The sequence below is a fragment of the Epinephelus moara genome, chromosome 16, assembly GCF_006386435.1.
Source record: "Epinephelus moara isolate mb chromosome 16, YSFRI_EMoa_1.0, whole genome shotgun sequence".
In the NCBI taxonomy this organism is placed as follows: Eukaryota; Metazoa; Chordata; class Actinopteri; order Perciformes; family Serranidae; genus Epinephelus; species Epinephelus moara.
The window spans coordinates 18,006,892-18,021,770 of NC_065521.1; the positions used below are offsets into that span (position 1 = coordinate 18,006,892).

Below are 14,879 nucleotides of genomic sequence, written 5' to 3' on the forward strand. Positions count from 1 at the left end.
GCGGGGGGTGAGCAAACACGCTCTGCACGTGATCCAATCTGTTCACATGGCCTTGTATTACGCCATTATAAATACTTAATGTGAGGTGCTTCACGCCGTGAAACCCCTCACCTTTTAACTCGGCATGGATTTGAAATGTGGGCGCCGTTTTCCAGGTCTGAAACCCGGAGTTCAGAGACCTGCAGCAATATTTGATAACAGCAACAAAGATGAAGAAGACTACATCATTGTGAATCCCCTGAACAGTGTAATGCAGAAATAATGCATCAGAGCATGTTGGGCTCTGTTGTCGTTCATCGGAAGCGAGCTGAAGCTGTCATCTGCTCTCTGAGTCCCTGTGTTATATAATGATGGATAGGCCTGCGCTGCTCCGCTCTTCTCTCCTACAGATGCATGAATCAAACTCGGGATGTGTCCTAAATATAACCCTAGTGTGTATAGGCCAGCTGTAGCCCTACTCCGGCTGTATTTCCACAAAACGTCAACCTGATTAGGTCTCTGTACGGCAGCCTGGCTGCAGAGGGGGGTTATGGATGAGGTGGTACAGTGAACTGGGGTTTCTGGATTGTGGCAAAGATGAGTGATTGTAGCATAACGTGCTGTCACAGCCGAGCTAAAGGAGAGACTGGAGCTGGAGGGGAGAAAGTGATCATACCAAATATTTAAAAAAAAAATGCTTCTGCTTTGTAGAAAGGTCTTTGCTAAGGATATGATGTGTGTCAACTGTGCAGCCGTTGATGTGATGTGATGTCAGGTCATGTTATGTTAGGACACATGTCAGGGTTATGTCATGGCATGTTATGGTGTAGCATGTATGCTGTATGATAAAACAACATCTAACCAGGGCACCTGAATGCACATCAAATGAAAAATTCATACACAGTACATATATGTAACATCCTTTGAAAAAGGAATCTTATTTGAAGGTAAGAACAGGCTTGCACATATGAGTCCAAATGGCCACAGTTTTTCTTTCATATAGATGTCAAAAACTGCCTTTTTTAAATACAAACAGGGACACATTTCCCATGAGATCTGGTTGTATGTGGAAGGGCGTTGGTTTCGTTTTAACTCTGGGGCAAGACAAAAATGAAATAGAGTGTTTTCGGATCTTCTGCCAAGAAACAACTGAGCATTTAACACCAGTATGTGCCTTTTATGCATCAGTATATAGTGTAAATGTCTTTAATTTTGCCAAAATAAAAGTCCTCTACTACTTTCATATTTTATTTGGGGGGACAAATGCACATGTTCTGAATACAGCGAGTGACCGAGTCCCTTGCGCCCCCCCTAAAATCCATGTCCATTTATGTGTATGTGTGAGCCATAGCATGATACCTTTGGTGTATGTTTTAATGTGGCTATTTTATAATCTGTCCATGACACCCAGCGGATGTTGAACTGGAAGACACATATTGATAGTATCTGTATTATGAGATGAGATTAGAGACTGAATTATGCATATTTTAATTATGATTGTTTGGTATTATGTGGCGCAGCAGCACTGGATTTAACAGGGTTTGGTGAGACATGGTACGGTGGGCACGGTTTGGTATGTCGGTATACGCACCATCTATCTGTCACACGCCTCTACGTCATTAACGGGAAACGTAGGCGTCGCTCATAGTACCAGTACTACACACACATCATCAAACACACGCCTACATAGCCAGGCAAGCCCCTTAACGTACGAACACACACGCTCACGCACACATGCACACACACACACACACACACACACACACACACACACACACACACACACACACACACACACACACGCATCCAGCACCCTCTCATCTCGCCCATGCGGAAACGAGCTGCATCTCCATCTCCAGCACAAACCACAAAACCGTCCCAGTGGTCACGTTTCTTTAATGATCGTGGAGAAAAACGAGGGCTCGGCTGTGTGTTTTTTCAGCAGCTGTCAAACACACGTCCCATTCAACACAATACGCCAGAGCACAGCCCGAGCTCGAGGAAGGAGGAAATACTATTACAGCACATGACACCGCGGAATAAAAGCACAATCTGGGAGCAAAGCAGCCCTAGGTACTCTCTGGTGACAACAGTGTAACACGGAGCACAGGGGCACGGTGGGTGTAAGCCACCTTAACATGCAATGTCAAACCTATTTTGGGACACACGTTGAAATGAAGCATTGGGGCTGAGCGGTGCAGCTGGGAGCGTTTCAGCACCGCGGACAGCTCTCCTGTTGTCAGCATCCTCAGATTGGAGCGGGATGTCACTCCTCTCCTGGTAATAACACACCATCACACGCTCATATGTCCTCCTTACAATCATGCACGAGAGAGGGAAACACTTACACACCCCATCTCTCCCAAATCTCAAATGACATCTGGTGTCTTATCCAAACGTTTCCGTGTTAAAACACACACTGGGATGTAGTAAGTCACCCAGCCCCAAACACCTCCACCACTACTGCTGCTCCTACCTCGTCATTCCCATCCCGGGGCCTCCGATCCCCATCCCTCCCCCGGCAGCGGTTCCGTTGACCGGCTTCATGTGCTGTCCTGCCCCCGGTCCTGCTGCGGGTCCTCCGGGCATCACCGACCCCATCATCCCGGCGGCTCCCGGCTCACCGGGCTGCCCGCCGCCCTCCATGCTCGCTTCGTTCCCCATCTCGGTCTCGGCTCAGGAGACGGGAGGGAGGTGGAGAAAGGTTGCAGGTCGAGTCGGCGGCGTCGCTTCTATGTCGCTATGTTGTCCGTTTTATTTTGGATAAGAATCAAAAAAGAATGAATGGAAAAAAGGAGGGAGCTGAAAACCGGGAGAGCGAACTCAGCGTTGCTCCTCCATCACCGCCATCATCATCATCAGCTTCAGGACCAGTGGGCTGCCTCCTGACGTGATAGCGGGAGCGCGCCGCGCGGCCACGGCGACTGTGAGGGGGGAAATAAAAGCGCGAGAGGCGAGAGAAACTGAGATTAGATTAGATTAGATCAAAGTTAAATGAGCCCCGTGGGCGGAATTGGGTCGCAGCAGCAGCAAGATTAAGATACAACGAGCAATATGGAGAGAAATGAAAAGGAGGGTGCACTCTGACCTCCTGCTGGCGACCATCAGGAGGAAAACAGACACAAATAGACAGAAAATTAAATTAGATTTTTCAAGGAGGTAGTCATTCAGGTTGTTTTATCCCCGAACCCTCTGTTCATAACTCGTATGAATGTGTTTTTATTTACTGTAATGTCCTCTGTGAATCTACCACATTGAGATTTATGCTGGTTAAACTGATTTTAAGATCCTCTGAATTAAGCAATAAACTAAATTACCACTGGGCCATGACACAAACAGATGTTAATAAATAGAATAACACTACATTAGACCTACTTACAGAATGGGATCACTGCAGTGTGTTAATGTACACCTTAAAACATAGGCTACATATTTTGTCTGTAAGTAATGTTGATTCACCAGAAATCTTATAGCTACGTTTTAACCATTATACTCTCCTAAAATGATCCAATTATTAGACTTACACACGGCTATTTGAAGAGCACAAGTGCGCAACCACAGACGCGGGCGCGCGCTCTGTGGCTGTGGGTGCTGCTGATGTTGAGCACACCAGAAGTGGAGAGTGGAGGGAGAGAGGGAGGGAGAGAGGGAGGGAGCTACAGTATACGTGCGCGTTCACGTGACACTTTCTCACTGGAGAAGGGCATGAGGAGTGACGTGAGCGCGCAGCTCAACTGCACCGGAGCGTCACGTGTCCAAAAACACCCCATGGTGTTACACACCTGCTGGTACTCACTATTTATTCAGATTGATTTGCTCCTGGTGGCGCACAGTGGAGCTCCGGGAAACATTTATCTGTTGAGTCTGATACTTTGGAGGTTGACTATATCTGGACAGGCTACTATTGGGTTTGTGTGTATTATAAAAGTTATAGGAGATGAAAGAAATGTGAATTCTGACAGAATACATAGGATTAAGAGCTATTAAATTAAAAAAAAAAACTGTTAAAATCATGCATGAGTATGATTTATCAAAGGTTAGTGAGCATATAATGGCACATCATATTGCATTTTTATTTTCATGAGTATGTAAAATATCCAGTAGAAACACATTCAAATAAAGGTTGTGTTTTTAGACATGTTTGTTTGTTTGTCTGTTTTTAAGCTGGATGTGTCAAAAATGTGCTGCAACATTTAAATGGCATTTGGTTAATTTAGGCCAAGAGCCAATAAGCAAGTGATTAACCTTTGCTGCAGCCTGCAGGTCTGGATCCAGGTGGGTGACGGTGCAGGTGCAGATAATGGATTTGTTTTTAAATCATTTTTAACATTATGATAAGGCATGGGTTTTTTTTGTTTAACTCATTTTCCATTTTGTTTTAAACCACTGCTCTCATTTAACTGATAAACATGGCTTCTGAATGTTATGTGATTGTCTGCCACTGCCCGAGGGCCCTGGACCCTAACAGGCTCTACAGGGCCAGATTCATTGTGTATCTGTTAGTTTGTGGTCATTTTGATTACTGAAAACTTATTTTGAAAATAAGCATAACTGAAGCAGGGTGGCACAATGGTGCAGTGGTTATCACTGTTGCTTCAGAGGAAGAGGATTCTTGATTTTAACCTGCTTGCCCTTCTGTGTGCAGTTTGCATGTTCTCCCTGTGTCAGTGTGGTTTTTCTCTGGGTGCTCCGACTTCCTCCCACAGTCTACAAACATGACGGTTGACTGTTGACTATGATTTGTGTGTGAATACGAGCATGAATGGTTCTATGTCTGTTTGTTAGCCAGCAACCTGCCCATGATTCACCCTGCCTCTCACCCAGTGTCAGCTGGGATTGGCTCCAGCGCCACTATAACCCTGAATAGGATAAGCGGTTATAGACAATGGGTGGGTGGGTAATTACACACTGCGTCAACTGATCATGGCCTTGAGGCAGTCCATGTGTCCTGGACTGTAGCCAGAAATTTGTGACTTGAATGAGACTAACTGAACTACTTAACTCATATTAAACTGTCTCACTACATTATGATTTTGTGGCCAGGTATTTCATTTTGAAAAAACTAACCACACTGCATTTTGCTCAATTATTTCTCTTCTTTATTTTTTGCATAAACAATCAAATTTAGTCAACAAAAAACATAGAATCCTCCTTGGAAAAAAATGTGTGTAATTTTGAAAGTAAACTCTTCTTTATGATGTGAAAATACCTAAACAACAAAACATATTGCAGACATGACCTCAGTGTCCACAGAGGTAACTACACCTCTGCCTGTGTCAAAATCCACATGGTCTACAATTCCAAAATTAATTTGTGTTTCACTTTAACCACAAGCAGGGGTCCACTAGGGGCCCGGAGCTCATTTATAGCTGAGGTTTCCTCATTTGCACTGACTGAGAGCAGCTGAAATGTTTTCTGTTCCAAATTTAAACACTTGAAAGACTGTTATCCTTGCCATATGTAATGTGACTTGCCTCATATTAATATCAGCTAGAGCAGCAGCAACAACCGCAATAGCAGCGAGGACAGCATTAACACCAACAGTAGCAAATAGTCCTCCACAGACACATTTTAGGGGCTGGAAGCAGATCCATTTTTTCTCATTCATTGAGAAATTCTGGATCTGGCCTCCACCCCACCCATCGATGCTGCTCCTGCTAGGTTTACTAGTCAAAGAGCAGTGTGCATCAAAATGGCTGGCATTACCATTAGAGGAAACATCGGAGAGATTCAGCCAAACATGTTTGAGCTTCAGTCAGACCCAGACTCAGATGAGGAGTCTATTTTGCACCAAAATAAGTGACTAGCAGACATGTCAGAAAGGTACAGTAAGTGTCATTAACATCATTTATTTGCTTGTTAGCTTGAAGGCTAACTGGCAGTAGCTGACACCACATTAGTGGTTGTGAAACAAACAATAATATCTGCTACATTGTATCAAATCTGTTGCCCTGTTGATGTGTTTCCTGTATTAGACAGTGGACACTGGCTTTAAAAATAGTGATGTTGAATCTCACATTTTAGGGAAGTGCACTGACATCACTCCCTTCAGTAGAGGAATACAAAAATACCACCAGACTTTGTCTAGTGAAAAACTTGCACAGATACAAGTCAGTATACTCAAGGTCGGACATTTTAGGAGACAAAAACAGACCAAAAGCACTTTTTTTTAAATGGAGAGGTTCTTTAACAGTTTTTAACAAGAACATGTTTAATAGAATGGAGAGATTGAGAAAAATGTAGTGAATAAAGGGGCATTAAATCCATCCCATTCAACAATAACAACAAAGTCGGTCAGATAACAGCCTCCGAACAGTGTCTCACCCCCTCAGCCGCTGGGAAAAGGTCCGCTCTCTGTTCCAATGCCAAGTGTCTCCCTCTGCGGTCAGACTTTATAGAGATGAATAAACCCTGCCAGCTAACTTCAGCGCTGCATGTATACTGTGCAGCATCTCTCTCAGCGTAGAGGAGAGAGACACAGTGGTGCTGGTGCTGCAGCTGCAAAAGATAGAGAGGAAAACAATTCTCCTCTAAGCCTCTTTCAGCTTTCACATTTTAATAATGCCATTAGTTTCCATTTTTATAAACTTGGTCACACTTTTTGTTCAGTCCAAGGCTAAAAAAACAGACATGGCCTTGGTTACATTTCAAAAATGTCAAGTGACTGTGTTTTCAACATTGACAACTTTTTACAGTTTTGAACTAGGAACAACTTGTGATCTCAGAGCTTCGAGAAAATTTCTATCCACAACCTCATGGATTGTTGAGACTGTCTCTTCCCTGGATCACAGTAAACCCAACTGCACTTGAAGGCATCCGGAAATGTCAAGCAGAGGCAACATAGAGACATTAACATTAAGCACAAAACACAGCACCATAGAACATACAACAGAGCAGAAGCAGCACTGATGGTACACTCCAGCGGCAATACAGACACCTGCCTGTAATATATAACACACTCAGGTTTGAAGAGAGCAAAGAAACAGACAAAAACATGACTCTGAAAACCTTGAAGAGACGGCACAAAGCTCTCCACCGAGAAATTACAGAGTTAAAGAGAGAACTGAGGCACTTAAATGTAGCAATGCTGAATTCATTCAAAGCAATGCAAATGGAAAGCGAGCACTCCACAGGGACAACCCAGCTAAGTGCCAAACGGAGTCAGATATTGGCTTTGTACCAGCATGGGCATAAAGTAATTGTGCATCTACCGAGCACTCTTCATACTCTACTAAGAGCTATTGAGAAATGCTTGTTAGATCATACCTGTTGTTTAATAACGCCAACGCTGTCTAACTTAAACACCTCTGTGAATATGCAAAGACAAGGTGAAAAAGTATAAGTGTGAGTATATCTGCTTTGTCATCTTTGCAGTGTGTGAGTAAGATTCGTTAAATGTTACACATAAATCACAAAGCCAGTCATGCAGATAGTTTTGGCAGGGGGCTGGTTTGAGTCAAAAGTCCAGTGCCATTTTTCATTCTCAGTCTATTGCTGTTTGACAGTGAGATCTGTGAGTTATGCGCAGTGATTTGAACGTTTCAGCATGGATATTCACTCTTATACTTTGGGAAAAGGATACTGTTAGACATTGTAAGCACAAAGGTCGACTTACTCCCTTCAGAGCTTTCATCCGCATGAGTTTAAAAGCTGTATCACAGCCTGGCCTCATCCACAGAGCATCAAAAAATGTAACTTGGGTGGCTCCAATGTAAACAACGTCATTACTAGACCTTCAGACAACAGACGTAGTATAAAGAGCCTGAGAGTATAGGCTGCTTAGGGTGGGTAGGAGGGGAGGTTGATGGGTCTAAGAAGCACAGGACTTTGACCCAGGTGACACGTTGCAACAAAAAGTCAATGATGAGTGTTCTGTCACTTAAGTTGACAGACATGACAGACGTCAACCACGATCTTTTCCTAACCCTAACAATGTAGTTTTGTTACCTAAACCTGACTGCTGACCCCCTGCGTCAAGATTCAATGGAAAAGCCATTGTAATGGTGCCAGGGTCTTCTGCCCAAGTGTCAAAATACGAGTAGGGATTAGATCGTGTCATGCACTAACTGATTTTTGGGCCACTTGGAGCCAGCAGACACACGCTCTAAACTCAAAAGTGACCTATGATCACCTTTAAAAGCAGGACTTGTACTTGTGCGTCAGCTCTATGCAGAGCCAACGCCATAGCCTACGCAAATGGTCTACGCCGTTGTGAGCATTTATAATTGTGCAGTGGTCGCTCTGCTGTTACACCTCCAAAACACTAGTTGGCGGCAGGGTTTCTGTGAAGTCCTGTAAGGTTTAGTTGATTCAAAACACACATTAAACATGGCTTAATAGTGACCATTTCAAAAACAATTTCACAAATTGGCTTCACTCTAACTTGCAGTATTCACAGACAAAGCTTTTGTCTTTTGCTGGACACATTTTGCCCACAAATACAACATGCTAATGTTTTTAGCAAAAGTCTATGGCATTTTACATTGTATAGATTAGCCTAGTGGCTAGCGGACTTTTCCTCTACTCATATGAAGCCAGGGACAACAGCAACATTTAACATAGGTAATGTTACAAAATTCGGCTCCAGTACAACTCACAAGGTTCACGGACAAAACAATTTTCTCATACTAAACATGTTTTCCGAACAAATATAACATGCAAACGTCATTAGCACATGCCTATGGCATTTTACACTGTATAACTTACTAGCGGAGATTTCCTCTACTCAAATGACGCAAGGATAAATCACACATAAGACTTAAACTGCTATTTTGTGGAGGCTTTTATTGCTTGTTATCTGTGAAATTAAAGTAAATATAAAGTTCATTTTCACAGAGGGAAATGGCTTCAGCTTAAAATAACAGACAGGAGGCTTTATGTCGACACAGAGCCTACACCAAAGGTACGGTGTCTATTCAATGCAGAAGTATAAATCCTGCATTAGAGATGATCTGGCTGACTTGTTACCCAATAGTGTAGGTTTTGTTTCAATATTGTGGGGGACACATATGAAACTGGGCATTTGGGTTCTCCCCAAGGAAATTTTGAGCATCAAACATTTAATTTACTCCATTCTAATTAAGTTTTATGCATCATAATTTGGATTTTTTTACGTTAATTTATGGTAAAAATGTCTTTCATTTAATCAAATAAAAGTCCTCTGCTACTTTAATGTTTTTATTAGGGGAGACAAATGCACACGTTCTAAATATCGAGGGGGACATGTCCCCTGCATCTCCCTAAAAATCTACTCCTATGTATTTACCCATTAAGCAGATAAGGGGCATTATTAACATTCATTTGGAGTCATGTTTCTGGCCACCTGACAAATGTGAGTTTAATCTTCAATTTACTTTTTCCTCAGCTTTAATCTTGACCAACTCCTGAGGAAAATATCTGACTCTCTAGCTGCTAAACGCTGAACTATGTTCATCAGCGAGTGTCTAACTTTTCTGCCTGCCGTTTGGTGCTGAGCAGGAAGTGTGAGATCATTTTTAGAGTTTTTTTTTGTTGAAAACATCTATCAGTGTGGCCAAAAATAACACGCAGTGAGGGTGAACCAAGCCAGTAAATTTGTGGACTGTAAAACAGTGAGCTGGAAGGAGCTGGGAAGTACTGGGGAAGTACCAAAACAGGTGATAATTCTCTGTGACTTGACTTCCCACATACAAGCTGCGAGCGATGGATTGTTAATAATAAGACACTGATTTTAGCAGCTTTAAACTTTAAGAACTAGCAACTGCATCTTATTTTCATTACACTGTTTTGGTGAATAGAGTTTTTCAAATGTCATTTTTCAATGCTTTACATTTAAATCTGATATCATTAAACTAGTAAATTAAGGGATATTGCAGAAGGTATGTGGATTTTTTGTGTGCATGTAATTTGGGAGAACTGACAAGTTTGCAGGAGTAATAAAGGGTCTTTGAATGTTACACCTTATTTAATGTGTAGCCTTGCTGGTCAAAGATTATAATCACCTGTAAAATTATTTTGGCTCTTTGTGTTTAAACAAGGCAAACGTCTGCCAGTCTTGGCTGACCACAGTAAGCAGGGTAAATAACAAATTGGCCTTGGGAGGCAATAACATAATCACCAGCATTTGTCATTTCTACAGTACCAGACTGTAATGGCAAGACTCCAGGCAGTCTCCTTTCAATCAGCTATCATGAAGTGGCTGATGAATTGTGGAATCCAGCATCCAGTTTCTCATCCAGTGAACAGTTTCGTGCTCCAGCAGAGAGTCCCGGCTGCTCAGGAAAACCTGCAACACCAGAATCGATCACTTTGACAGACTGACTCATTGACGCCACTGTGGGGGCGAATACTTAAGGAGATTAAAATGAGCAACGTGCCAGCAGTCCACTTCACCCCAAGCAACAGGCTGAGGCAGGGAAACCCTATTGGTCAGCTGGCTGATTGAATGATTGATAGGCGGGGTAGACCCCAATCAGCACTTTCACTGCCCAAATCCAGAGGTAGCAACAGAGGAGACTGTTCTTGTCATTTATCTCATTCCAGAGTGTCTGACCTTCCTTTGACTTCCCCAGATAAGTCTGGAAAGAGGCACAAACAGCAGTCTGTGCTCCTCTCATTGATTAGATAAAGGACCGAACCACTGATCTGGCCCTTTGCCTGCATATCATATACAATAATTGACCATTTTCCAAATGTTGTGCTTTTGAATGAATTTGTTTCCCAAGCAGCCACTGAATTCTATTCATTCCTCTACAGTATTAGAATTTTTTTTTTTAAGTTGAGTTTCAAGAGTACAAATTTAGTGGTCTTTTATCTTGATCTGAATTATGTTACCATAGAAACTAATGTCAGTCTAAAAGGTAAGAAAAAACATTCAAAAGTGTGAAGCCAGAGCCTACGCTTTGGAAAATGGTTGTCAGTGTGATAAATATAGTGATTTGCAATTAATGGGCTAAATCAAGCAGAAACACCATGAATCCGAACATCCATCCATCCATCCATCCATCCATCCATCCATCCATCCATCCGTCCATCCATCCAAAGACATGCAGGGCTAACTGCTGACTTTATTTTAGCCACAGGTGTGAATGTGAGCATGAATGGCTGTCTGTCTCTATGTGTCTCAACTGCTTCATAAACCACAGATTTTTTTTACATTCTAAGTCAGAAAACAATTTGAGGATGTGGTCAGGAGAGGGTTAAATGAAGTTAATGCATATCCTCTATTCCATCTTATTCCTCCTTTAATTGATTTCTTTCTCTCCATCACAAATGAGTTAGATGGGGACCTCATTTCTCCTTCTCTTAATTGGAAATAAAGTCAACATAATGCTGTGTTGGAAATAAAGTCCTTCTATTTTTTTCTGACTGAAATTAATTAAAATGATGATGTGAGGGAGAGAGGTTATTGGTTGTTATTGTTGCCTCTTCATGGTAAGTCTGGAGAATGTCTGTTGTGTCATGCACTTAATTTCTTACCTTCCCTACTTTCTTTCTGTTTTCTTCCTTTAATTCTTTCATTCTTGTGTTTTGCAAAAAAAAAAAACTCACTCAGTATTTTTACTTGTAAGTAAAGCTCAGGCATTACTAATAGCATTAACAACGGCTCTCTCCTATTCTCGTGTTCCAGTAAGTGGCACCTCAACGACAAATAAAACCAAACAGGATAATTAGTCTATCAGTGTAAATATGATGCCAAGTAACCCAATCAAAAGAGCCAACAAACTAATAAAGTCTAAGGAAATAAACAAAATCTCTAAACTATTAATCCCAATCTACCCATGATGTGGTGGGCATTTGGTTTGCTCTGATTGGCCACTTCCTGTATTAACAGGTGCATCGTTTACTGGATGTTGAGCTTTGCACATAAGTTGCGTTCATGAATCCAAACTGTTGCTTTACACTAAAATGAGGGTGCTGATATTCAAAGTAACAGGGTGTTCTATTTTTACCTGAGTTAATGAACCATTAAGTTCATCATAAATACACTCCGCCTGGTGCTCTGCTGCTCCATCTCACCAGGTAGAGTGCCCAGAGTACGCTCTGCTGCTCTGAGAGTGTGGTGCTCTGAATAACTGAATGGTACGTTCCAGCAGCACTCCAAATTTATGTCCAGTTTGTGCCAGAGTGCCATTGTGGCAAGATGGATGGTTACTTTTAGCCAACACATGGACGTGGTTAGGTTTAGGCAACAAAAGCACATGGTTGGATTTAGAAAAAAAATATCAGGGTTTGCCTTTACAATCATACAAGAAGCGAACACCGGCCTCCGAGGTGAAACTAGGTGGCTGTTGGACCCATCCACCACCACTCCCGCCTGCCCTACTTGGACTTCCAACCCCTTTAACTTACATTGTTGTCCCGCCGTGTCTCCTCCTGATGCCACCGGGCGACATCACACAGGCAACAAGCGGTGTATCATGCTGACATGAAAAGACAGCTTTTTTCATAGGTGTCTGATGCTGGAAGTCACTGCCCAGGTGCTGGTATTCAACAACTTTGGAGTGAGACCATGTTGTACCCACAATTTCAGGCAAGCTTTGTAATGGCAAACAACAAGCTAACATGCCATCAGGCTTATGAGAGTCAAAGCTAGCAGCTAATGAAATTATATTTTAGCATTTTAGGTGAGCATAAGCATTGTGCTAGCCTTGTTCAAAGCACTTTAGCCTTGTGATGGACAAAGTTGATGGTCAGCAATAGCATAACTTAGAATTATTATGACCAAAGTTGTAGCTAGTAGTAGCCCACCCATTTTTTTTTTATCAGTTTATCTCATCGTTAGTCTTATCTTGGCTAATGATAAGTAATCAGCTAATGTTACTGATGTTTGGTATTTCTGGGTTAGCTTTGATATAGCCAACATTAGCTAGGATGGTACGGATCTTATCTTATTTTATGTTAATATTCAGAAGCTAGAGTTAGTTACTTGCTTTAATTAATTTACTTTGTTCAAACAGAGTGACGCTGAAATAAGTTCTAAAAGCCAGAACTGAGTTAGCATTTTAGCACTCCTGGTTCCCTCGTCTCAAAGTCAATGGATTTTTTGAATGAGTTTTTGGTTATGAGCCTGAAATAAGGTCTGTGGTTAACACAAGTCAAAGAGGCCTTTATATTTTTGTACCACATCATAAAATATGTCCGGAAATACCCCACTCATGAATTTTGAAGCTTTTAGATGTGGCAAACAAGTGGCTAAATGAGACTACAGAACGTCATGTTTCTAGCATAACATGTTTCTAGCATAGCTTTTTACTTCTTGTGATTGCACCAGAAGATTGCTTTAAAATTGCTTTAAAAATTGTAAAAGTGTTGTTAATTTGAAAAGATTATTATGCTGAACAAAGCATGTAAGTGTCATAAATGTTTGGTTGCCACAACACTTTTTAACAAGGGAACAAGGGCAATGCTAACTTCCACGTCTGCCTACAAAAAAATGTCTTTCCTGCAGCACTTTATTAATGGCCAAAGCTAGCAGCAAATTGATTATACAGCCACAGATCAGTAACACATGTCCCATCTCCTTCTGTAAAATGAAGGGTTATAAACAGTGGAATGCAAAATAAAAGTCAACATGTCATGCATTTGAGGATATGTTACCCAGAACCAACCTGTTGAAGAACAAACATCTATTTCCCTGTGATGTTGCTGGATTGCCGAACTGAGATTGTAACCGGCATGATGAGTGGATTCAACAGTTGTTTACCTTTCAAACACCACACGCTGGGTTTTAAAATGAAGCTCTCGAAGAGAGAGTCTGGGTTTTGATTTGTTTGTACTTCACAGTGCCTCTGAGCAAGTCTCAATGAGTTGAAGGGAATAACAGAAAAGTCTTCTGGTTGTTTTTCTTCTCCCCTTCCATCATCCACGGAGAAACTGATCAAAACTTTTATACCAAAGCACCATCATTTAGTGAGGGAAAAGAAATGTGTGCGCCGTTGAATGTTTCCAGAACCACAGGTGATTTCTCTTCTATGTGACTGCTTCATAAATACAGAGAGCATAATGCAATTATTCACTGCTGTGATAAATAATAACACATTACAGGAAGCATAAGGAAATGCTGTTCTCGCTTCTCTCTCCTTTTATTAATTCTCTTTCTTCTTAGTCGCTTTTTGCCCTCAAACGGCCCTTTCAACTCATCTGAATGTGAACATAAAGTGAATACTTTATTTAACTTGAATTTAAAGAAATGAGTTTATATTTCTGATCCTCATAGACTTAATAGCTTGATACCCAAAAGGCTGAGAGCAGCAGTCATCGACTCTTGCCTTCATTTTTCTCAAACTATCTATGACTCACAAAACAGTTGCACCACCTTTTTCATCCTCTGAATGCACAGTTAATTACTGTAATGTGTGTGACGGGAAAGATTCGGTCCTTGTCAGCATTCTATTTGGGCAGCGTCCCAGCGTATCCTGCCACAGAGACGACTGATGAAAGAAAAGGCTGGAATTATTGGGGTTATTTTAACTGTGAGCTGATTAATGAATATTTGTTTGAAACTGTACTGTAACCTGCTTTGCAACTGTGAGGCTGCTAGTGTGTGTGTGTGTGTGTGTGTGTGTGTGTGTGTGTGTGTGTGTGTGCTTTCCTACCTTATGGTGACGCATTTTGGCTCTCTCAATGCAAGACATTTTTGGCACAAAGTGAAAGAAAATGGAGGGAAAGGATACTTAATTACTGTGGGTAAGTGAAGTCACTATGAAAGTATATATTTTCTTAAGCGATCTTGAATGTTGAACACAAGTTTTTAATATATTTATCCTCCAAAGATGATGAAAAGTGAACGCGTTTGTTCCTAATCAGCTCTTTATACCTTGGACAGCTCCCCAGGAAACGGTCCAGCCATCTGAAGAGTTTAGAAGTTTAATATAAACATGGTATCTGTGCCAGGTAAATCATCTCTAAAGAGGTCTGCT

General features: G+C 41.7%; 1 protein-coding gene across 1 annotated transcript in view; it reads right to left on the reverse strand.

Annotated features, from left to right (window-relative positions):
* The window catches only part of bsna (bassoon presynaptic cytomatrix protein a), a 190,626-nt gene extending 187,807 nt beyond the window's left edge, over positions 1 to 2,819 (reverse strand). The window contains exon 1 of the mRNA XM_050063867.1: positions 2,456 to 2,819. Coding sequence (XP_049919824.1) covers positions 2,456 to 2,643 — 188 coding nt within the window. The 5' untranslated portion in view covers positions 2,644 to 2,819. The remainder of the gene's footprint in view (positions 1 to 2,455) is intronic.
* Positions 2,820 to 14,879: the final 12,060 nt, after the last annotated feature.